The sequence below is a fragment of the Erythrolamprus reginae genome, chromosome 1, assembly GCF_031021105.1.
Source record: "Erythrolamprus reginae isolate rEryReg1 chromosome 1, rEryReg1.hap1, whole genome shotgun sequence".
Lineage (NCBI taxonomy): Eukaryota > Metazoa > Chordata > Lepidosauria > Squamata > Dipsadidae > Erythrolamprus > Erythrolamprus reginae.
Genome location: NC_091950.1, coordinates 85,364,925 through 85,389,392, shown reverse-complemented (window position 1 = coordinate 85,389,392; position 24,468 = coordinate 85,364,925). Strand labels below are relative to the sequence as shown.

General features: G+C 40.4%; 1 protein-coding gene across 1 annotated transcript in view; it reads left to right on the top strand.

Annotated features, from left to right (window-relative positions):
- Positions 1 to 1,526: 1,526 nt before the first annotated feature.
- The window catches only part of RPAP1 (RNA polymerase II associated protein 1), a 67,928-nt gene continuing 44,986 nt past the window's right edge, over positions 1,527 to 24,468 (top strand). The window contains exons 1-7 of the mRNA XM_070757337.1: positions 1,527 to 1,647; positions 3,052 to 3,289; positions 7,526 to 7,671; positions 10,111 to 10,203; positions 12,283 to 12,442; positions 14,307 to 14,483; positions 15,657 to 15,899. Coding sequence (XP_070613438.1) covers positions 3,100 to 3,289; positions 7,526 to 7,671; positions 10,111 to 10,203; positions 12,283 to 12,442; positions 14,307 to 14,483; positions 15,657 to 15,899 — 1,009 coding nt within the window. The 5' untranslated portion in view covers positions 1,527 to 1,647; positions 3,052 to 3,099. The remainder of the gene's footprint in view (positions 1,648 to 3,051; positions 3,290 to 7,525; positions 7,672 to 10,110; positions 10,204 to 12,282; positions 12,443 to 14,306; positions 14,484 to 15,656; positions 15,900 to 24,468) is intronic.

The window sequence follows — 24,468 nt, the reverse complement described above, 5'->3', positions numbered from 1 at the left end:
TTGCTCTCCGCTGGATATGTTTATTTACCAATGTCCTTCCTAAAACGCAATACTCATAAATCGGCATAATTTTCCAGATACCAACATAGTTTACAAACAGTGGTTTTTCCTGAATTTGACACTTGGCTTCTCACGCTTATTGATTTAGAAACACCAGGTGAGTTTTGCAGGGGATTGCTTTTTCTTGTTGGCACCGTTTGATAAGTTAACAAATTCAATACCAATGATAGACAACCGGAGTCAAATTTCATTTTAATTCCTGCCTCCTAAACTCACCTTCATCCATTAAAGTAAGGAGAGGTAATCCTGAAATATCGTTTCAGATCTTTGCCTTGCATAAAATGACCTTTGCATTGAAATCCAAAGCCCCTACCCTGGATAAACTTTCAAAGTCTGTATCCTATTAAATGAGAATTTGCTATGAAGGTAAGTTTTTAACCCCAATAAGTATTTGATATAAGAAGTCCTGCCCCTTAGAAGCTGTCTGTGATATGAATTTTTGCACTTGCTGAAATCTTTTTAAGCCTCTGTTTTTAGAAATTACAGTAGTATTCTTTAAGAAATCTGAGCCTGACACTTTATTTAGGAAAAAGGCTTTACAAGTTATATTATCTCAACTCTATATCGCATCATTATTGCCACCGCCAGAATATCACTGCTAATACCCAATTTTTGGAGTGCTAGAAGACCATCATAGATGATGTTAATACATCTATTTTATAGGTGTTTAAGTTTATATCAGATTATAATTATTTTCAATTTTGCATAATAGATTGTAATTGATTTTATGCAGCAACTCAAATGTCAGCTGCTTTATAAAGCTAAGTTCTCATCCTGCAAATGTTGACAAAAAAATAAAAATGTTTGAAACCACCATGATATCTAATTGCAAAATCTGTTTTAATAACTATTTTACATGGTCTAGTATTTCCAAATTACTAAATTGGAATAATTCTGGTCCATGCTTTACAGGGATTAAATGTTGTGGGCCGCCCTGAATCTCATGAGAAGGGCAGCATAGAAATCTAACAAATAAATAAATATTTAGAATGAAACCATGGAGAAAGTATTGCAGTAAGTTACTTTCTGTGAGTTGAAGTCCCGGAGTTGAAGTCCTCAAGTTTTAAAGTTGCAAAGATTGAGGACCTCTGGTTTAGAATGAAAGCATGCAAAAAAAGTATTGCAGTAACTACTTTCCGTACGTTTTAATGACATTCTATACCAAGGGATGCGGGAGGGAGTGAATGGAACAAGTTTATTTTTCATCTGGTGTCGCTATTTCGGGATAGCAACAAAAATATGAATGACAACCCCCCCCCCCCCATCTCAATCCAAAATTAAACAGACGATGACAGCAGACACAAAAACGCCACGTGCGCCCTTCGATCAGCAACAGATCTAATATCCCGCCCCTCTCTGTCGCTCACCAATCACGAGAGAGCCGAGGGGCGTGGCATCCTTCTAAGGGACGTCATCTGAGAGCACACACCCCTTTTCTCCTTTACTTGGGCGCGCCTTAAGATGACGTCCTTCTGCGCGCCTAATGTTGGTTTTTAGTGGTTCGGTGTGGTGAGAACGGCGAAAGGCGGACGAGCCCGGGGAAATCCGGTCGGGTCATCTTAAAAGAGTTTTGTAGGTGGAAGCAAGGTAGGTTGATCCTGTAAAAACCCTGCTCGCGTGGTTATTATTCTGGATGGAAGGAAGATTTCCTTTGATTCCAAGGAGGCTCGTGGAAAAAAGGACCCAATTATATTGTTATTGCTATCCAGAAATAGCAACACCAGCTGAAAATATAAACTTGCTCCATTCACTCCCTCCCGCATCCCTTGGTAGTGAATGTCACTGTAACTTACAGAAAGTACTTACCGCAATGCTTTTTTCCCCAAGCTTTTATTCTAAACCAGGGGTCCTTAATCTTTGCAACTTTAAGACTTAGGGACTTCAAGTCCCACAATTCTCCAGCCAGCTATGCTGGCTGGAGAATTCTGAGTATTGAAGTCCCCAAGTCTTAAAGTTGCCAAGTTTGAAGACCTCTGTTCTAAACAGTTGTATTAACACCATCTCTTTTTTCCTGGGTATAAAATTTTCTTTGTATTAACACCATTTCTGTGGTCTTTGGGCACTCCTAAAATTGGGTATTAGCAGTGATATTCTGGGGGTGACAATAATGATGTGATACAGAATTGAGGTAGGGCATTTCCCTAAATAAAAGTACATTTTTCATTCTTTTACCATTTGCCTTAGGTATGCCATTTATTCTTTTTAAAACAGAAGCACAGTCCCATTCCTTTTTGTAGGAGGAGGAATATGAAAAAAAGGATCCAGTCCATTCTGAGAATAGAATTGGTTGCAGTGAAAGCCATTGTGCAGAACAGGGGTTCTTCTGTTGTGCTCCAGGCCACTAAAACACATCTGTCAGGTGTACAGAAATAGCCACTGGACTCCCTTAAGTTTACTCACACAATTAATTTGGTACTGAAATATAAACAGGCATTTTTCTTCTGTACATAGCTGGCTATCTGTGCAAATAGTGGCTTTTTGAAAGTTTATTTCTTAGCCTCTTTATACCCTGCTGTACTTTTCCGAAGTAGGCTAGTGTTGTCATGTGGCTAATGCTGCTTTTGCTGAGTTTGAAAGCTACATAAATATTGGAGAAAAGACATACAGAAAAAAAATCATCCATTCTGAGACAGCAGTTTGTGGAATAATCGTATTGAAAGCAGATATGTTGAAATTCTGGCTCCATCCTGAAATAGCAACCCCAGCTGAAAAATAAACTTGATCCATTTACTCCCTCCTGCATCCCTTGATAGAGAATGTTAAATGTTACTATAACTTAAAGTATTCACTGCAATGCATTTTGCATGCATTTATTCTAAATAGCTGTATTAACACTTCATCTATGATGGTCTTTTAGCACTCCTAAGATTAGCAATTAACTGATATTTTAGGGGTGGCAATAATGATGTGATATAGAATTGAGATAATAACTCATGATGTTTTCCTAAATAAAATTACAGTTTTTTCTTTTTTTTTCACTATTTGCCTTAGGTATGCTATAAATTCTTTTTTAAACAGAAGCAGAAACATAGAAATAGGATGTTGTCAAGGCCTAAGCCTGGAGAGTCAGAAGAAGACCTGCTGAGATTCCAGAATCAGTTCCTGAAGACTAAATCTTCCCCAGCAGTTAAAGTAGTAAAGAAAGCAGATAAAAGAAGAGGAGATGTGGACAGAGATGTTGATGACAGACGCCCAGTGCAGTTCAGTAGGGATGTGGTGATGCTGGATGGTATGTCCCTTTCAGATTATTGACAATGTTAAAAATGGATATAACCAAAAATGTATCGTCTTGTTTTTAAGAATTGTTATATTTTCCTGGCATTTTGTTAAGATAATATTCCTTATGTGATTTAATCTAAACTAACATTCCCTAATCTAGAATCATCCAACTCTGGTATACTGTAGCATCTGACTTCTTTATTCCTCTTCACATTTATCTTCTTGGTTAAAGAATCTATTTGATTTCATCTGTGCTTGCCATTTCATCCTCTATAAGCATTTTTACAGTTGAACGTTGCAAGGTACATGTAATCTTTTAGTTGGTTGAGCCATTGTTTTTTGAGACATTCCTTTAGCTGATGACTTTATGCATGTAATTCTAGAACTATTCTTGCAATGGTGTTGTTACTGCTATGAATTCTTTTTTAAACAGAAGCAGAAACATAGAAATAGGATCTTGTCAAGGCCTAATACCTGGCCATCACTACTGCAGATTTGATTCTTGCATTTTCTCAGCAAGAAATGCTTCTTCATTTATCTAGACCTGCTATAGAAGTAACCACTGTAGCATCCTCATCTGTACAGTATGGAAATCTGTGCTTGATGCTGGCCAACGTTTTATTCCATACATTGCTAGTAGTCTGGTGACAATTTAGTAGAGTTTGGATTTCAGGTACAATATAGAGAAATGTACTTGTTGCATAGAATACCAGTAACTTGGTGCCACTTCATCCAGGCAGCATTTGCTTATATTTTATTTATTTTATTTTATTATTTATATTTTGTGTTGGAAGGGACTCTGTGGGTCTTTTAGTCCAACCTCCTGCTAGTGCAGGAGACCCTACACCATCCCAGACATATGGCAGTCCAGTCTCCTCTTGAAGGTCTCCAGTGTTGGGGTGTTCACAACCTCCGCAGGCAGGCCACCCCACTGGTTGCTCGCTCTCATCCTCAGAAAGTTCTTCCTTATTTCCAGGTTGAATCTCTCCCTGGTCAGCTTCCATCCGTTGTTCCTTGTCTGGCCCTCTGGTGCTTTGGAAAACACTGTGACCCCCTCCTCATGGTGGCAGCCCCGCAAATATTTGAAGACAGCTATCAAGTCCCCCCTGGACCTCCTCTTCACTATACTATCCATGCAGTTTGTCATTTAGTGGCCTGTTACACTTAGAAATGTGTATAACCCCAGGTATCAGAGTGGTTCTTTTATTTAATTTGATGCTATCTTTCTTGAATGTGCCATTGGTCTGGAAACTGCATTTAGGATATTAAATATTCTTCATCTTGAGCTTTATTCCAAAGTCATTTTGGGTATCTCATTATAGAAAGTACTCATAATCATACCAGTATCTCATTCCTATACTTTTCAGTTTCCTTTACATTTTGCCAGCAATCATGACACCATCATATATAATAATTCTATTAGTGTTATAAGGTCTGGTCACAGTGTTGTATAGAGCATGAAGAGCAGTAGTAAGAAGGGAAATAGCTGGAACACACCTTTGAAGATTATAAAAGCATTTAAATGTCTGGGCAGCATTACTTACTAAGCTGGTAACATTGTAGTTCAGCAGATATAGGTCATAAATGCATTATACTATCTAAATTATAGCTAGATGAAGTCATATGGCATTTGGCCGAATGCTTTTTCTAGCCCTATGAATGCCAGATGTGTGAGTTATCTTGTGTTGCTCCATCAGTAGATCAGCAGCATTTATTCTGTGAGTTTTTTTCCAAAGTTCTTCATAGGGCCACACTAATTTGACAAAATAGGGATGTCCCAGAAATGTGCATCTAATACTGTATATATATATTTTAAAAATCATGGTGAGGTATAATAGCCAAGTTGGCTCATAGTTTGAACAGTGATATACACTGTCATTGTCTTTCCTGTTTCATATAGCTCTGCCAGATTGATTTTCTCCTAAATTTTGTTGAGTGCTGTAAGTTAGTCTGCTCTTTATGCTTAAAGTAGTTTCCAGATTTCAGCTGGGATGTCATTCAGGTAAGTCATTTTGTTGTTCCTCCTCTTGCAGATGTCAGTTGGAACCTCTTCAATACTGATGGCAAGTAGCAATCCAGAAATGGGGTCAGGTTAGCCAATAGTGGAAGAGGGAACTGTTTCTTGCAGCTTATCTCAGCATAGTTCCTACATTGACAGTGTAGGCCTTTTGGTTGTTCTAGCAGTTATCTGTTCTTCTCTTCAATGTTGATGACTTGTCCTAAATTTTGTGTGGGGCATAAGCACATTTAAGCAAGGTAGTTGACTTTCTTTGATCCATCAGATTTGTTTAATTGGTTGTATAGATTTTGGTAGTGTGTACACTTTGCAGCAGTCACTTTTTGCTTTGCAGCAAATTTTAGTTTTTGATATTGCTTGTGATTATCTGCATTTGTTGTCAGCCAGATTTTGTAGGCATTTCTTCTTGCTTCAATGGCCTGATCCCACCATAAGGTTTGTTTATCAATGAAGTATTAGACAGATTTTCTGCTTCCTAAGAGGGTTGTGGCACAGATTTTAATATGTCTTGTGAAGTTCAGGAGGGAAGTGTTTTTAATAGGAAAGTGAACACAAGAACAAGGGGACACAATTTGAAGTTAGTTGGGGGAAAGATCAAAAGCAACATGAGAAAATATTATTTTACTGAAAGAGTAGTAGATCCTTGGAACAAACTTCCAGCAGACGTGGTTGATAAATCCACAGTAACTGAATTTAAACATGCCTGGGATAAACATCGATCCATGCTAAGATAAAATACAAAAAATAGTGTAAGGGCAGACTAGATGGATCATGAGGTCTTTTTCTGCCATCAGTCTTCTATGTTTCTATGTTTCTAAGTTGTGTCTGACCCATCACAACCCCATGGACAACTTTCTTCCAGGCCTTCCTATCCTCTACCATCCCCCGGGGTCCATTTAGGCTCAAGCCTATTGTTTCAGTGACTACATCCAGCCCCTCATTCTCTGTCGTCCCCTTCTTTTCCCCTTGATCTTTCCCAGCATTCTCCTCTCCAGTGAGTCCTTCCTTGTCATTAGGTGGCCAAAGTATTTGAGTTTCATCTTCAGGATTGTGGCTTCTAAAGAACAGTCAGGGTTGATCTCCTCTAGGACTGACCAGTTTGATCACCTTGCAGTCCAAGGGACTTGCAGGAGTCTTCCCCAGCACCATAGTTCAAAAGCCCCAATTCTTTGGCGCTCAGCCTTTCTTATGGTCCAAATTTCACAGCCATACATTGCAACTGGAAAAACCATAGTCGTGACTATAGGCACTTTTATTGGCAGAGCGATATCCAGTTAGCCTATTCCAAATATTAGTTTTGGTTTTGCTAGTCAATATTCTCAGTGAGGTCTTCAGCTGAGCCCCCATGTTCTGATGATTTGATCTGATGGGAGGCCTTATAGAAGCTATAACATAGATCTGGGTGGCAAGCATTAGTAGTCAATGTTGGTTAAGTATAGTTTCTAAAAAAAATATGTTTCGTATCCATGACTGTCTTCAGCATATCTTTCTGTGCTATTCTGTAGTCCATTTGTATATCTTGATTTCCATTTCTGGAAATTATGAGCTAGTTACAACTGCTGTATTATAGGCTCCATCCCCTTCTTTCTTCATCCTACGCATGATTTCATATTCCCAGTCCTGTTCCTGTTCACCTGTTTTCTTTTTCAAGCTTAAAAGTTCCAACCTTTCACCCTAAGGAAAGTCTTTGAATCCTCTGATAATTTTGATTGTCCTTTGATATACTGTATGCACTTTAAATCCTTGCAAAGTGCATTCTAATACCACTTGTTTTGCTTCGATTTGAACTTTCTTTCTGAGAAGCCTACATCAGCCAGTTAAATTAAGAATCCTGAATAAAAAATACTTCGGCTGCATTCAATTATTGTGCTGAACCACAATATGATCAGCCCGATTTTGCTCAGTACACTTTGGTATTATATCATGTTAAATATGGTTAGTTATTATCATAAAGTAAGTGGTTATGGCTTCTTCAGCAAATCCTGTAATAAGCTGGGTTAGTACAAAATGGTGGTTTCTTAATTTTACATTGCTCTAATCCAATGTTTCCCAACCTGGCTGGGGAATTCTGGGAGTTGAAGTCCAAATACCAAGTTGCCAAGGTTGGGAAACACTGCTCTAATCAACACCACAGTTACTTAGGATTTATTTTTCATTTCCTTCCCTTGGAAGAAGAAACTATTAGATCATTAGTTTTCTACCTGTTCATTATTTTCTTTGGTTTCTTAGATTTTCCAGATGTTCCTCCACCTTTGACACCAGTTCCTCCAAAGAAATCCAGATTCAAAAGTGCCCATGTCCATTTTGATGAAGATCCAGGGAAGCAGATGGATTGTAATGATCAACATATCACAGCAGTCTTAAGCAAAATCATTGTATGTCATATTTTTAGGAATCATAAAAATAAACATGACTGGTGGCATGTTAAAACTGAACTATAGCTCTAAACAAAAATAAATAAAGTAAAATGATATGTATCAAAGTAATGTAACCATGACATTTTTGGAACATCTAAATTTTGTAAGGTATATAAGATGTGCACATTCAATAATAATAATAATAATAATTATTATTATTATTATTTATTAGACTTGTATGCCGCCCCTCTCCGGAGACTTGGAGCGGCTCATGCTTTCTCATTTTTGTTTATATATAATTCAGTCTGTAAATATAAACTGAATTGGTATAAGAATTTTTCAAGATGTGGCCACTGGATCTACAGAATATACTAAACTATACGATTGGTCCCTTACTAGCATTTACAGTGACATATCACTGGCATGTCGTTCCAAGCTTTATTGCAGAGATTGATTGCTTTGCTGCGTAGGATTTCTTTAGATGGAGGTGCATAACGTTGACTTTGGAATATTTTGTATGACGAAGAAATGTTTTCCCACTAAAGTGCTCCTTTCCTAAGTTGTTCTTAGATAGAACAGACTCAGTGGATGTAAGATGAAGATGGGAAGGCAAATGGATAGATTTAATAATAATAATAATTGATAATTTATTAGATTTGTATGCCACCCCTGTCCGAGGACTCGGGGCGGCTCAAGATTTGTTCAACCAGTAGGAATTGCCTTGTGAATTTGCAATGTTTTCTGTCTAAAGCAGTGTTTCCCAACCTTTTTTGAGCCACAGCACATTATTCATATTTTCAAAATTCTGGGGAACACTGAACGGGGCGGGGGGGGGGGGCTAAATAAAAGTTTGGACAAAAAAAATATCTCTTCCTCCATTTCACTCTATTTCTCCCTCCCTCTTTCTCTCTCTTCCATCCTTCCCTTCTTTCTCTCTCTCCATCCCTCTTTCTTTCTTCCTCTCTTTTTTGCTCTCTTTCTCCCTCCTTCCCTCCCTCTATGTCTTTCCCTCTCCCTCCTTCCCCCCTCTCTTTCTCTCTCTCTGTCTTGCTTTCTTTCCTTCTCTTTCTCTTGCTTTCTTTCTCTCATTCTCCCCTCCTTTCTCTCTCTCTCTCTTTCTCTCTCGTTCACCACGCCGGCAACAGAGAGAAAAAGAAAGAGAGAGAGAGCTGGAGAGAGAGTGGAGGGCGCCATTGTCTTCGCCTCCGCCTGCCGGCTCTGCAGCTAAGAGGCAGCAGCCATCAGCCCCCTCGCCCTCCCAGACGTCCCCAGCGCCCGGCCACGCGCCGCCTCCCGTTAGCCCGGCCGACTTTTCCCTGCTGCCGTTTTCTCTTCATGGCGCAAAGCCACACAGTCCCGGACTCCCGGATCGCTCGCTTCTCCGGCCAGCAAGCCGGCTGCCCGGAAAAGCATCGCGCTTTTTCAATGTGCGGCGCTTTCCTGGGCAGATGGCTTTGCTGACCGGAGAAGTGAGCGAACCGGGAGTCCGGGACTGTGTGGCTTTGCGCCATGAAGAGAAAACGGCTCCGGCAGCAGGGAAAAGTTGGCCGTTTTCTCTTCATGGCGCAAAGCCACACAGTCCCGGACTCCCGGATTGCTCGCCCCAAGGCAGGAGGCGGCGGCGGAGGAGAGGGGGCGGATCGCGCCCCAAGGCGGCGGCGGAGGAGAGGGGGCAGATCACGCCCCAAGACAGGAGGCGGCGGCAGAGGAGAGGGGGCGGATCACGCCCCAAGACAGGTGGCAGCGGCGGAGGAGAGGGGGCGGATCGCGCCCCAAGGCAGAATGTGGCGGCAGAGGAGAGGGAAAAGATCGTGCCCCAAGACAGGAGGCGGTGGCGGAGGAGGAGAGTGGGCGGATCGGGCGGGCAATGGGGCAGGGCGGAGAAGCCAGGGGCGCGTTTGGCTGGAGGCACTGTGGGGAGGCAGGGGCAGCCGCGGCTCCCTTTACTCCTACTCCCGCACCTCCCCGCCCCTGCCTCCTTTTTCCCACCTTCCTTCTTTGGGGCCCAGCAGGAGAACGCCGGATACGGCGGTCCGGCACCAGCAGCGCCCCGCCCAGCTGGAGCTTCCCTAGGAGCTTCGCGGCACACCTGACCGTGTCTCGTGGCACACCGGTTGGGAAAAGCTGGTCTAAAGCATAGCCACTAAGTCATTGCTTAATGGCTGTGAATAGCTGCCAGTTTAGTTTTACGAGCAGACCATTCCTAATCAAGAGGGAAGTGAGAATGTAAGTGGCCATGAGAGTTATTTAAGACCTATTAAATTCTCACTCAGGAAAATTGCATTTGAATCATCTGCATTTGAGTCTCAACTTTTTCTGCTAGACAATTTTGTTTCTGAGAGTTAAAGTCCACAAGTATTAAAATTGCAAAGGTTGGATACCCCTGTCCTAGGCCATACTAACCATTATAATTTGGATAAGTTAGGCTCAAACGTATCATCTCTTTATCTGTGGCAGGAACATGATACTAGCAGTGCCAGGGTGACAATACCAGTGTTCACAGGTGATCCATTTCCCAAAGTGTTTCATCGATCTCAAATAAAAACCGAGGTAAGAAAAATCAGCATCGTGTTAAACAATTTGCTCAACTCAACTAGTTTTGCCTTTCATCTTTTTGTTCTACTAATTTTAACTTTACTTCTTAATTTTGAGTTTTGTGCTGAGATTTAAAAGTATTGTCCTTTTAAATAAATATTTATTACATATTAAATTAAATATTTATTTATTACTAATGTGATAACATTAGGTCCCACAGAGTTGGTCTCCTCCAGGTCCCATCAACTAAACAATGTCATCTGGCAGGACCCAGGGGAAGAGCCTTCTCTGTGGCGGCTCCGACCCTCTGGAATCAGCTCCCTCCAGAGATTAAAACTGCCCCACCTCCTTGCCTTTCGTAAACTCCTTAAAACCCACCTCTGTCGTCAAGCGTGGGGGAACTGAAACATCCCCCCCTGCCTATGTAGTTTTTGTGCATGATATGACTGTATGTATGTTTTTATATATTGGGGTTCTTTGTTTTTTAGACTTTTTAAATGTATGATTGTTATTTTAGATTATAACTATTAGATTTGTCATTATATATTGTTTTTATCACCGTTGTAAGCCGCCCCGAGTCTACGGAGAGGGGCGGCGTACAAATCTAATAAATAATAAATAATAATAATAATAAATAATAATAATAATAACATTTCACAGACCACCTAAAATTTCAGTAATGCTACTTCAGTTTTGAAGGAAGCTGTGATGATGGCCTAATTCAGAGGACCTGAGCTGATTGAAAGGACCAGCTAAGGAGGGGAAGTTGAAAGGTGGAGCTGCTATGTCAGGAAAAATGAATACTGAGAGTGAGATAACCATTTGGTCAATTCCTACCTAGATCCTTCTGATCCAGGGGATCTCTCAAGTATGTCTCTTCTATATGGTGATCGAATGAGAGATAGATAAGGAACACGAAAGGCAATCTGGAGCTTTCTAGAACTGCAACTCCCACAAATCCAAGCTTGCATGATCAAAGGCAAGACATTATAGGAATATACCCTAAACATCTAGAGGGCATGCTAGAAAGAGGGAGCTAAGTCTGTCAGGTTGATTTATGTGGCAGGAACTCTTGTGTGCACTGAAGTGGAAGAAATTTGCTGGATTTTAGCCTAATGTTTGATTCTTCAACATTGGTCAATCTTCTTTCATTGAGGTATGGATTACAAAATAAATGTTTCCATTTGTAGAAAAGAGCAATGAAGAATTGCATTTCCCCCCTTATATCACAGCCATCTAAGCTTTATTTGAGTTGTAATTAGTGCTTTGGGATGTCAGCCTCTGGATACCAAGGAGGTGATTACTGCAGAAGATGCTACTGCAAAATTCATTGAAAATGTTTGTAATTACGACATCTTTATAAATAAAGATGTAGGAAAGCAGAGTTCTTTTATATTCATATTAGAGAGTAAGCCCCTATTAAGACAGCATAGCTCAGATTGAACCCTAGTAAAAATCCAAAGGACTGCACCGTGAACCAAAGACCATGTATTGGTATATATTAAAGAAGAAAGCAAATGTGGATAATACATATTGATGTATTAGACTAGACACAAGAACAGCTTTTTCCTGAATGCCATCATTCTGCTAAACAAATAATTCCCTCAACACTGTCAAACTATTTGCTAAGTCTGCACTTCTATTAATCTTCTCATTGTTCCTATCACCCATCTCCTCCCACTAATGACTGTGAGACTAACTTTGTGGCTTATATTCTACGATTTATATTGACTTTTCCCTTCCCTTCCCTTCCCTTCATGTGACTGGACGAAGTGGCATGAAATTTAATGAGTTGCATATGGTCATACAAATGGGATCTGTAACAAAAGCCAGCTAATAATGCTTTACATCAAGTAGCCTATTCTGTCCCCTAGTCATGCCACACTCCATGGCCAATATTTCTTAAAATACATTTTCTATAGTATATGTGTTTTAAGCATTAGTACTACTTTTGGGGTTTACGTGGTCTTGCTGCCTTCTCTTTCTTATACATACATTCTACCTATATATAAAGCTATACTTATTAATACTCACTATACCACAAAAACATGGGAAAACGGTGACATTTTGATTTGCTGTCTTATCTTCCTGCAGGTGAAATCAGCACCTGCAAAGAAAAGCATTTTTGCTCAGAAAATAGCTGCCAAGAGGGCAGCTATGGGAGACCAGACACCTCATATTGCTGTTGAGCAGTCAAATTCAAGACAGGTTGCTTCACATTCTTTGGAGGAACAAATCCGAGAGGAAAATGCAGGTGAGTATTATGATAGGCTCGGAAAGCCTTAGAGCTGCTTATGGAGGTGAACATGTGAGATCAAATAGCTCTTAAAAAGTGCCTGGTTGCTTTCAAGGTCTTTTTGACACTGTGGGTATAATTTTGTGCATACTTACTGAACACAGTGTTACTTATTTCAGAGTATAAACCAATTTTAGATTATAAATTAATCCAAACAGCTGTAAATGACTTCCTGCATTACCGAAACTGGGGCAACCGTTTCTGATTGTCATGCTGAGATTTTTGTGGCATATCCTTTCTTTTTATAGAAGAATTTTCTGATGCTTTGTGGATCGCTGCCATGGCACATAAGGAATTGTCCTATTTGAATCTATTTCTGATGGCTACAGTCCCTGCTAGCTACGACACCCAAGATTTTCCAGCCTTTAAGCTAGCTCAATTCCTTTATCTGGAAAGGGAATTTAGACTTAATCTTTGATAAATTAATACAATTCCATTTCAGATTATAATCCGAATTCCAAATAAAAATTGTATACCTGTTCAAGAACGGAGTGTGTGGTGTTATATTGCGTTTAGATAGCAATAATTTAGCTATATATTTTTCCTTAAGCACAACAGAATTTCAGATTTTCTTCCTCACTAAGACATTGCGGAGATTAGAATTGCCCCCACTCTCCTTGCCTTTCGTAAGCTCCTTAAAACCCACCTCTGCCGTCAGGCATGGGGGAACTGAGATATTCTTTCCCCCTAGGTCTTTACAATTTATGTATGGTATATTTGTTTGTATGGATGGATGTTTGGTTTTACCATAAGGGTTTTTTAGTTGTTTTAGTATTAGATTTACATGCTGTTTTTTATTACTGTTGTTAGCTGCCCCGAGTCTATGGAGAGGGGCGGCATACAAATCCAATAAATAAATAAATAAAATAAAATAAATTGCATTCTGCCACCCTGCAATTTTTATAATTTAGATGTGGCAGGCAGAGAGACAGAATTCCCGGCCCAAGCTTGATCAGCAGGCCGTGATTAAAGGACCCAGCAGCCTTGAGGTGACCAAGGAAGGGAAGGGCTGCCTTCTGTGCTGGCCACAGTCACCCCTTCACTAAGGGCTTATTTTTGGGGGAGGGCCTATATTTACACCCACCCCAAAAATCAGCCTTGGCCTTATTTTCAGGACATATTCTATTTTTGTAGAAACACAGTTATAGGTCCCTCTCATTAAGCACTGTCATAACTTTGAACAATTGCCGAACAAGTAGAAGTTAAGTGAGGACTTTCTCTAGTCAAAATGTAATACTGCAACTGTTTTTCTTGGGATAACGCTTCCTCTTCCAACTAGCTGAAAATAAGACCCAACCAGAAAATAAACCATAGCATGATTTTTCAGGATGCTCCTAATATCAGCCCTACCCCCAAAATAAGTCCCAGTTAAGATTATCAGACAGCCCTTTAGTACCGTATTTTCCAGAAAATAGTTCCTCACCTGAAAAATAAACCCTAACGTGTCTTTTGGAGCAAAAATTAATATACAACCTGGTCTTATTTTTGGGGAAACATGGTGTTATGATTACAGGATAAACTCAACCATATAGCTCGATTAACTTTAAATTATAGAGCAAAAAATGTAACTGGATACTTTTTTTGTTGTTGAGCACCAAAAGTAACTAAATAATCAAGAAGACACTATTTTACATTGTCTTGATTGGAGGGGTGGATCCTTGGGGTGGAGACAAACTTTTTCCATTCAACTTTTGGTAAAATTCAGTAAATACCTACAGTATTTATTTTTCTGGGAAGTAAAGCTTAAGAGCAGAGTATAACTTTGAAGACAAATAGTGTACCCTATTTTAGGTAACACCCTAAGTGTCCTTGATTTTTTTAGATGGAGCTATTGGTACCATACAAAGTTTGTTGCCTCGCATTATCACTGGTGAAGGTCTTGGAAACCTGAATCGTGAGCAGGAAGCCCAGAACATCCACAAACAAAATTTGGAAAAGTTGCAATCGATGCCCCAAAAACAGATCTTGGAGGAGCAGGAGCGACTGATGGCTCAGTTAGGTAAATTGTTTTTGCTGACTTACCTTTGGTCAATACATACCTTGGCAAACTGCAAATCAGTCGGTGTGCTTTATTCATTTATGTATTTTGATTTCTTTACCTTCCTCTGTAGTTAAGGCATGCCACATTCCTTAACATTTGAAAAATACAATTGAGATAAATTCCCAGTACAGTAGAATAGAGCCCAAAGCTCTGTTAATTTACAATTCAAAATTGCATATTAATTCCCATATTTGAAGCCGTCTTCTTTGAATGTTTAATTTATGTAGCAGTCCATATAACAGAGTCACGAAATAGAAAATTGTTCCTGGGTCTCCCAGAATAAGGCAAGGCTTCAAGGCTAAATTGGGATGTCTGTATTTAATTTGCACTCCCAAAGAGTCCCTTACCTGAAGACTAGATATTTCCAGATATTCAGTCATTTGACTGAAACATAGAAACATAGAAGACTGACGGCAGAAAAAGACCTCCTGGTCCATCTAGTCTGCCCTTATACTATTTTCTGTATTTTATCTTAGGATGGATATGTGTTTATCCCAGGCATGTTTAAATTCAGTTACTGTGGATTTATCTACCACGTCTGCTGGAAGTTTGTTCCAAGGATCTACTACTCTTTTAGTAAAATAATATTTTCTCATGTTGCTTTTGATCTTTCCCCCAACTAACTTCAGATTGTGTCCCCTTGTTCTTGTGTTCACTTTCCTATTAAAAACACTTCCCTCCTGGACCTTTTTTAACCCTTTAATATATTTAAATGTTTTGATCATGTCCCCCCTTTTCCTTCTGTCCTCCAGACTATACAGATTGAGTTCATTAAGTCTTTCCTGATACGTTTTATGCTTAAGACCTTCCACCATTCTTGTAGCCCATCTTTGGACCCGTTCAATTTTGTCAATATCTTTTTGTAGGTGAGGTCTCCAGAACTGAACACAGTATTCCAAATGTGGTCTCACCAGCATTCTATATAGCGGGATCATAATCTCCCTCTTCCTGCTTGTTATACCTCTAGCTATGCAGCCAAGTATCCTACTTGCTTTCCCTACCGCCTGACTGCACTGTTCACCCATTTTGAGACTGTCAGAAATTTGAGACTGTCAGAAAAGAAGCGAAATATTATTTCATTGAAGGGGACCATTAACCAAGTTTATATTTTGTTCTGTTTTCATTTGTCAGATCCCAATTTACTTGTTTTTTTAAAATCACGCTATGGTACTACTTGCGCAATGAAAAAAGGAGAAAGGGAAAGTGAACAAGACAGGCCAACAAGAGTTACAGAGTCCCAGATATTGCCTGAATCCCAGCCTGAGGCAGCTGAAACACCGAGAGACACTTTCCAACAGAAAGCAAACACAGAAGAGGAACCAGGCACGGAGGTCTTTCTAAGATCTGAAGCCCCTAGACAAATGGATGCTGCAGGTAACAGAAGGCATAGCTGCCAAAAATCAATGCAGTAAATTACCCTTCTGAGCAAAGATGTCACATTCATGTTTGGTTTTGCAGGATGACGTTCATTTCACAGAGTCTTAGTCAAACTAGAACAATTGCAATTTTTTTTTTGTTGAGCACCAAAAGCGACTAAATAATCAAGAAGACACTATTTTACATTGTCTTGATGGGAGGGAAACACTCCTTTCCTTTTATTTATTTATTTACTTACTTACTTACTTATTTATTGGATTTGTATGCCGCCCCTCTCCGCAGACTCGGCGCGGCTAACAACAATGATAAAAACAGCATGTAGAAATCCAATTAATAAAACAACTAAAAACCCTTATAATAAAACCAAACATACACACAAACATACCATTCATAACATATAATGGCCTAGGGGAAGGAATATCTTAACTCTCCCATGCCTGGTGGCATAAATGAGTCTTGAGTAGTTTATAAAAGACAGGAAGGGTGGGGGCAGTTCTAATCTCCGGGGGAAGTTGGTTCCAGAGGGCCGGGGCCACCACAGAGAAGGCTCTTCCCCTGGGGCCCGCCAAACGACATTGTTTAGTCGACGGGACCCAGAGAAGGCCAACTCTGTGGGACCTTATCGGTCGCTGGGATTCGTGCGGTAGCAGGCGGTTCCGGAGGTAATCTGGTCCCATGCCATGTAGGGCTTTAAAGGTCATGACCAACACTTTGAATTGTGACCTGAAACTGATCGGCAGCCAATGCAAGCCACGGACTGTTGAAGAAATGTGGGCGAATCTTGGAAGCCTGACGACGGCTCTCGCGGATCCTTGGGGTGGAGACAAACTTTTTCCGTTCAACTTTTGGTAAAATTCAGATTAGTGCTTCTGTTGGCTATTAATATGTAGTGGAAGATGTTTACACAGAGTGAGAATGTATTGGGAATTTTTCTGGGGCTCTGTGAAACTTCAAAGTTTTATTTTGAAGGGTTTTGGTATATTTAGAAAAGACTCTTCTGTTAGCAGTATCAATGAAGTGCCCGTCTGAACTGAAATGCTCTGCATCAGTGATTCAAATGGAATCTACCTCCCTTCCCCATTGCCGTGACATGCTTCACTGCCTTCCACGTGGCCTTCCACTTGCCTGCCTTTGCAAACTGGCCACGGGGAAACCTGGAAGGCCACGTGGTAGGACGGAAAGCATGTCGGAGCTACGGTGTAGGGAGTAGGCTGCTATCTCCCTTCCCCGACGTGCTTTCCTGCCTTCCACATGGCCCTGGGGACACTAGGAAAGCTCCATGGAGGCAGAAAAGCATGTCAGGGCTGTGGGCCGCGGGGAATGGAGTAGGGAAGGCAGGCTGGGATGGTGGGGTAGGGACAGGGGCATCTAGGTAGACCGTGACTTTGCAGGCTTACCTGGTAGGCAGATTAGGGGGGCAGCATTTCAGGCAGGCAAATTGTAGAGCGAAGACTGGTGGGGAAGGGCAAGTGAGCGAGGAGTGGCAGACTGGTTCAGTGGCGTGGCCAGCCAACCGTCACTACCAGTTCGGTGAACCAGCGGTGGCAGCTGCTACCAGTACACACGAACCAATGTGAACTGGGAGCATTTCACCCCTATAGAAGTTCCTAATAAAAATCAGAATACCATCTTTTGGTTGTGGTGAGGGGGGCGTTTGCCCGGGTCCGCATGGTGCACCAGTTGAGTCCCTATTTGGACAGGGAGTCTTTGCTCACAGTCACTTATGCCCTTATTACCTCGAGGTTTGACTACTGCAATGCTCTCTACATGGGGCTACCTTTGAAGAGTGTTCGGAAACTTCAACGCGTCCAAAATGCAGCCGCGCAAGCAGTCTTGGGCCTTCCAAGAAATGCCCACATCTAAACATCACTCCGCGGACTGCATTGGCTACCGATCTGTTTCCGGGCACAATTCCAAGTGTTGGTTATGACCTATAAAGCCCTACATGACATAGGACCAGACTATCTCTGAGACCGCCTTCTGCAGCACGAATCCCAGTGACCGGTGACGTCCCACAGAGTTGGTCTCCTTAGGGTCCTTTCGACCCAACGTCCCGGGACCAAGGGGAAGAGCCGTCTCTGTGGGAACCCCGACCCTCTGGAATCAGCTCCCTCTGGAGATTCGCTCTGCCCCCACCCTCCTTGCTTTCTAAAAGGGTTTAAAAACTCATCTTTGCCGCCAGGCCTGGGGGTTTTAGATCTTCCCCCGACCAGTGAATATTTTTAAGTATGATTGTTGAATGATTGGTTTGATATGGTTTCTTTTTAATTAAATTTAATGTTTTTTAATGTGTTTTTAATTGGATTCATATTATTGTTCTGTTTTTGTACATGCTGTGAGCCGCCCCAAGTCCTCTGAGAGGGGCAGCGTACTTATTTATTTATTATTTATTTATTTATTAGATTTGTATGCCGCCCCTCTCCGTAGACTCGGGGCGGCTCACAACCGCAATAAAACAATTCATGATAAATCTAATAATTTAAAAACATTTTAAAAAACCCATTATTAAGCAGACATACATGCAAACATACCATACATAAATTGTATAGGCCTGGGGGAGATACAAATCCAGTTAAATAAGTAAGTAGGTAGGTAGGTAGGTAGATAGGTAGGTAGGTAAGTAAGTAAGTAAGTAAATAAATAAAAAAAATCATGTACTGCCATATACTGAGATAAAAAGGCTTTTATTTGGCATCAAAATGAGATAGGTATTCTTTTATTCATTAATTGCCTTATCTCATTTGTTAGGGGAGTCTGAAGAAGAGCTTTCAGTGAAGGCTTTAAGACCAAATTTACTTTTTATTTCCAGGATGCGCAGTGGTAAGATCCACTTATTTGATGGACTATCTCTTCTAGTAGAGATAGATGAAATTTGTAGGATTTAAGACTTTTGTCTTTAGATTACCCTTTTGGCTTTTGGGATTCCTTTTATAGCTTGGCTTTTTCTATAGGCAGTAGCACCAGGATGTGTTAAGAGTAGCCTCACATATGTGTGTGTTTGTTATCTGAATTTATTCATATGGTGTCTTGTTTTCCTTTTGTGTTGGATTATTATAGATTTGGTTCTGGGGCTTGTTATATAGATTTTGTAAACTGGTTGTTAGCTGCCCGGAATTATATGTGTGCAGCCATGTAATTTTTTTCAATAGATGAACAAATAAAATTGCTCTCGGCAAGAATTGACTAAGCTTAAAGGCACACTTCTTACGTTAATTGTAGATTGGCAGGCTATAGTGACTCCCTGCTTCTCTTTCGTCTAAATTAGATAAAGGGAATTACTGTAAAACAGATGCTTGTCGAGATGTTGCCGTAGCTCATTAATATCAAATCTGTAAGCGGAAACCTGTGAGCTTCATTTTTGTATTGGGTTCTTCTTCTTTATGTTGTGGATATAATTGTAAAACTCTGTTTCATCGATATTTTTTATATTCTGTTCATATCTTCATTTTCTGTAGGAAAATGTAGGAATTTTGCTGGTGGATGTAAACAGAGTTACTTACAGCCATCTGATTAAGATGCCTAGAAGTAGTATCCTGTGTGACATTTGCTTGAAAATAAGAGCAGTGGAAAAATGTCTGTGAATGATTGCAAATCAACATGACTACCTTCCAGAGAAGGGGTGTCAAACACAAGGCCCGTGGACAAGATCTGGCCCGCGGGTGCTTAGATCTGGCCCACGGGGCCACCTCAGAAACAGCAAAGGACCGGTCTGGGGTACCTCTGCCAGCAAAAACGGGCTCCCAATCTCCATTGTTGTCTGGCAGAGGGTTGTAGGAGGCTGTCCCAGCCAACAACGGAGATTGGGAGTCTATTTTTGCTGGCAGAGCACTTGGGCTACCACAAGAGCCCCTAACACGATTAACCACAAGAGCCCCTAACACAGTTGACATCAAACTGGCCACGCCCACCCCAAACTCTCAAGGTCAAGCATAACCCTGATGCAGCCCTCAATGAAATCGAGTTTGACATCCCTATTCTAGAGAAAGTCATATACCCTGCTTATTTGTTGTTTAGGTCCCTGATGGGTGATTTACAGCATAAAAGAAGACAGATCTTTTCTGATAGGAACCTGCATTTATTATTATTATTATTATTATTATTATTATTATTATTATTATTATTATCTATTAGATTTGTATGCCGCCCCTCTCCGAAGACTCGGGGCGGCTAACAATTTAAATGTCAAAGAGGAGGGGAGGGGAGGGAAGGGAATGGAAGAGAAAGATCAGGAGGAGCTTAGCGAAGGGAAATGCTACTAGAAAGAGGCTTTGGAAGTTACGAAAATAGCCTGGATGTCAGGTTCTTCAGCATTACATTCTGATAATGCCTGTTGGTTTCCTCCTGAAATAGGCAGACAGATTATTAGAATAGAATAGAATAGAATAGAATTCTTCATTGGCCAAGTGTGATTGGACACACAAGGAATTTGTCTTGGTGCATATACTCTCAGCGTACATAAAAGAAAAAGATACATTTGTCAAGAATCATGTGGCACAACACTTAATGATTGTCATAGGGGTCAAATAAGCAATGAAGAAACAATCAATTATCTAATGAGACAAAGCCCCACTGGATGTATATATAACACTTCCGAGTAACATTATGTTTTCCTTAATTTCTGATCTTGTGAAACAATTGCAGCTGATTCCAGGAGCCGTATGTTGCTCTGGCTTACTCCTCTCAAGCTTTAGTTGAAGTTACCTTTGGGGTTTGATGCTTCTTGTTGTGCTCCATTGTTGCTTGGCTCCCTGCAGCCTTCCCTTGATCCTTGTTGTGCTACATTTTTGAAGTCTCTGGCAGCCACTTGGAGCCTGCTTAAATTTGGAATTGGAGTGGTGGTGTATGCTTTGGTGATTCTGTCTACCGTTTTCATGTTGAGAGATCAGCTTTAACATGGAAGAGGCAAGAGTGGGAGAGCACAGTGATTGAGTGCTTCCAAAATAACCTGTCTTCTCCCCTTCTTTTTACTCCCCTTTGTAGTTTCTTCAACACATCCCCCACACTTTCTGTTTAATATTCAGCACTTCGAGGCTAAATAATAAGGGGCTGACTTTAAGAGAACTGTTGATGCTCTTTCTGCAATGGGAGGAAACTAGCCGTCAGGCCAAGCTATTTGTAAAATTATGGACACCAGCAAAAGAATTGATGAGAGAAAAGCAGGGCAATGGTCGGGGAAAAACAGATTGGTCTTCTCAGGGAACACAAAGTGCTTTGACCCAAGAGGGCAATTTCTTTGCAGAGAATTAAGCATATCTTTGGAAAGAACTGAGCAATTGAAAATGTCACTGAAGCTTTTCAAGCTTCGTGAAGTTTTGCTTATAGAACATTGTGCCCAGCAGGAGGAGAAATAATATTAATTTTGCATTAGCACTTAGCATGGGAAAGCTACCATTCCTGATGCCAAGCAGTAAATTCATCATGAATAAAGTACCATATTTTTTGGAGTATAAGATGACCCTTCCCCCCCTCCCAAAAAAGAGGGTGGAAATGTCGGTGTGTCTTATACAGCCCTCCCCACTCCAGCCTGGACATTTTTCACCCATATATATATATGCTTCATTTTTATGAAAAAGCAGGGGGGGGATTTTTGCCATCACCCATCACCCAGCAGCTCCCTGCAGGCTTCCCAGACCCTTTGCCCACCCATTTTTTGCGAAGAAATGGGCAAAACCTGGCCCATTTTTTGCAAAAATGGGGCTAAATTTGCCTTCTAATTCAGTGTTTCCCAACCTTGGCAACTTGAAGATATCTGGACTTCAACTCCCAGAATTCACTGGCTGGGGAATTCTGGGAGTTGAAGTCCAGATATCTTCAAGTTGCCAAGGTTGGGAAACACTGTTCTAATTACCCCATCTAGCATGACTGGAGAAGGAATTCTGGGAGTTGAAGTCCACTGGTCTTAAAGCTGTTAAGGGTGAAGACCCCAGGGTTAGGGGTGCAAGGGTCTTCAAACTTGGCAAGTTTAAGACTTGTGGCCTTCCAATTCCTGAGCTAGCATGACTAGAGGAGGAATTCTGGGAGTTGAAATCCACAAGTCTTAAAGCTGTCAAGTTTGAAGCTTGTAAAAAGTGTACATGGTTGTAAAAATATATACGTTGTAAAAAGTATTCTGCCACACTGGTATTTTATTAAATAATATTTACTATACCATTTGGTTCAAAATACTTTTTTCCTTGTTTTCCACCTTTAAAATGTAGGTGTGTCTTATACTCCAAAATTAGTTGTAACTCCAAAGAGAAAGAGGAAGTCTGCCTTTGCCACAGGGAGAGATTAATTCAAACTGAGAAACTATTTTTAACAAAATGGAAGGATTTGTCTTTTTATTTTCAAGATCCTATATCCATTTTCTCAAGTGGAACCATTAATGATGCTTTCTGCTGTGTCAGTTTATATCTCCATCTGGCTAGTATTGCCTTTCAAAACTGTAGCACTTAAGAGGTCTGAATTTCAGTAATAGGACATGAGTTTTTCATAATGAAGGACCCAAATTCAGTCTTTGATCTCTTGCGGACAAAAAGTTTGCAAGTAGTGAAAAATGCTTCCGCCTGAAATCTTTAACAATAAAAGCCAAAGAAGAGTGATCTTATTGCTGAATCACATATTTATGTTGGCTAGTTATTTAATGACTCCCACAAATGCAAATGAGGCATTTGGATAGAACTTTGAAATGTACCTATTTATTTAACAAACGTATATGGGTACATATATCTCACACAGTGATTGTAGATGGCTCACCAATAAAAACAACAAATAAAACCAAATATCTTTCCCAGTGGGTGTTAGACCACTCATACTGTGAATCCCCTGAGTCAGTCCCTTCCTTGCCTACTACAAGAATGGAATGGAATGGAATAGGATAGGGTAGGGTAGGATAGGATAGAATAGAATTCTTTATTGGCCAAGTATGATTGGACACACAAGGAATTGGTCTTTGGTGCATATGCTCTCAGTGTACATAAAAGAAAAGATACATTTGTCAAGAATCATGAGGTACAACATTTAATGATTGTCATAGGGTACAAATAAGCAATCTGGAAACAGTCAATATTAATATAAATCGTAAAGATACAAGCAATGAATTACAGTCATACAGTCATAATAGTAATAGTAATGCAGCCTTAGTGAATAGTTTGACAGTAAGGAATTATTTGTTTAGCAGAGTGATGGCATTCTGGAAAAAACGTCTGGTGTCTAGGTGTCTTGATGTGCAGTGCTCTATAGCATGGTTTTGAGCAGAGGTCTTCAAACTTGGCCCCTTGAAGACTTGTGGACATAGCTGGCTGGAGAATTCTGGGAGTTGAAGTCCACCAGTCTTAAAGGGGCAGTGTTTGGGGACCCCTGGTTTTGAAGGTAGGAGTTGTTTATCTCCAGGATGCGAGGGGTCAGAAAATATTTTAACCACTCTCTTTTTGACTCGTGCAGTTTACAAGTCTTCAATGGAAGGCAGGTTGGCAATAATAGTTTTTTCCGCAGTTCTGCAGTATGTGGAAAGCAGAACCAGTTCTTCACAGCTTTCCAGAAGGCTAAAAGGGTAGAGACCTTTGAATCTTAACATACTATTGGAATTTAGAAGCATTTCTTCTTCCAGAGTTCCTTGAAAACAATTTTAATTAGATAAAATTAAGTTTTTTATTTTTGCCCAAACATGCCATAATGATGATTTATAATAATATAGTAATATAAACATGGTGTCTTGTTTCACTAAACCCATGCCTAAGATTAATCACAGCTTAGGTTTTTTGCAGTGTATTAAGCTGCAGGTAAAACAACCCCTGAAGCAGATAGTAATATTTTCCTCAGAATCGTCCTGTAATAGGGAATTGCATAAGTCAGGGTTACATTGATTTCTACCACTGCAAACCCTGATTACTTGTAATGCTTCAATAGAACTGCTGTGGTGCAATTATAAAATTCACTACATTCCTCAGCTGCAAGTCAGTAAAAGCTACATATTCAAAAGCTTGCATTGCTGTGGGTAAGAGGATTTATCAGGGATTGAATAGTCTGCTGATAACAGTAGAATAAGTAACAGCATTTTCCCCCCTGTTGACAAAGTTTAGTGTTGTGTTTGAGGCACGTATTATGAATCCGATTCAGTGCATAGTTTAATTAGCTTTCCTCATTTAGTGATTAATTGAAAGAAAATACATACACGCAGAGTGAATTACAAATACCAGAACAGTACAAGTTTCTGTTTATTTGTTCTTTCTTCCTGCTTTACACCCACCAACTCGATGCATTTAAAAAAATAAGATTTTGCAATGCACCGACTGTGAGTTAAATTGAAATTTGCAGAGATATTTTTTTTCACCTGAATGAGTGTTTTAATTTTCTTGTTTCATGTATGTGTGCATGTTAGCATTGTTGATATTTGGCTTTTTTTTCCCCTACAAAAAAGAAAGGCATACGGTATATTCCTACCACTCATGGACCTAAAGGGACAATGACAAGAAAACTTCCCTGAGCCTTAAAAAAATACCCTTGTTCCCCGATGTAAAGAAGGTCCTGTTAACATTTAGGAGGAAAGTGAAAACTATATTCTCTGTTGCTGGCTCCTTGGACTTTA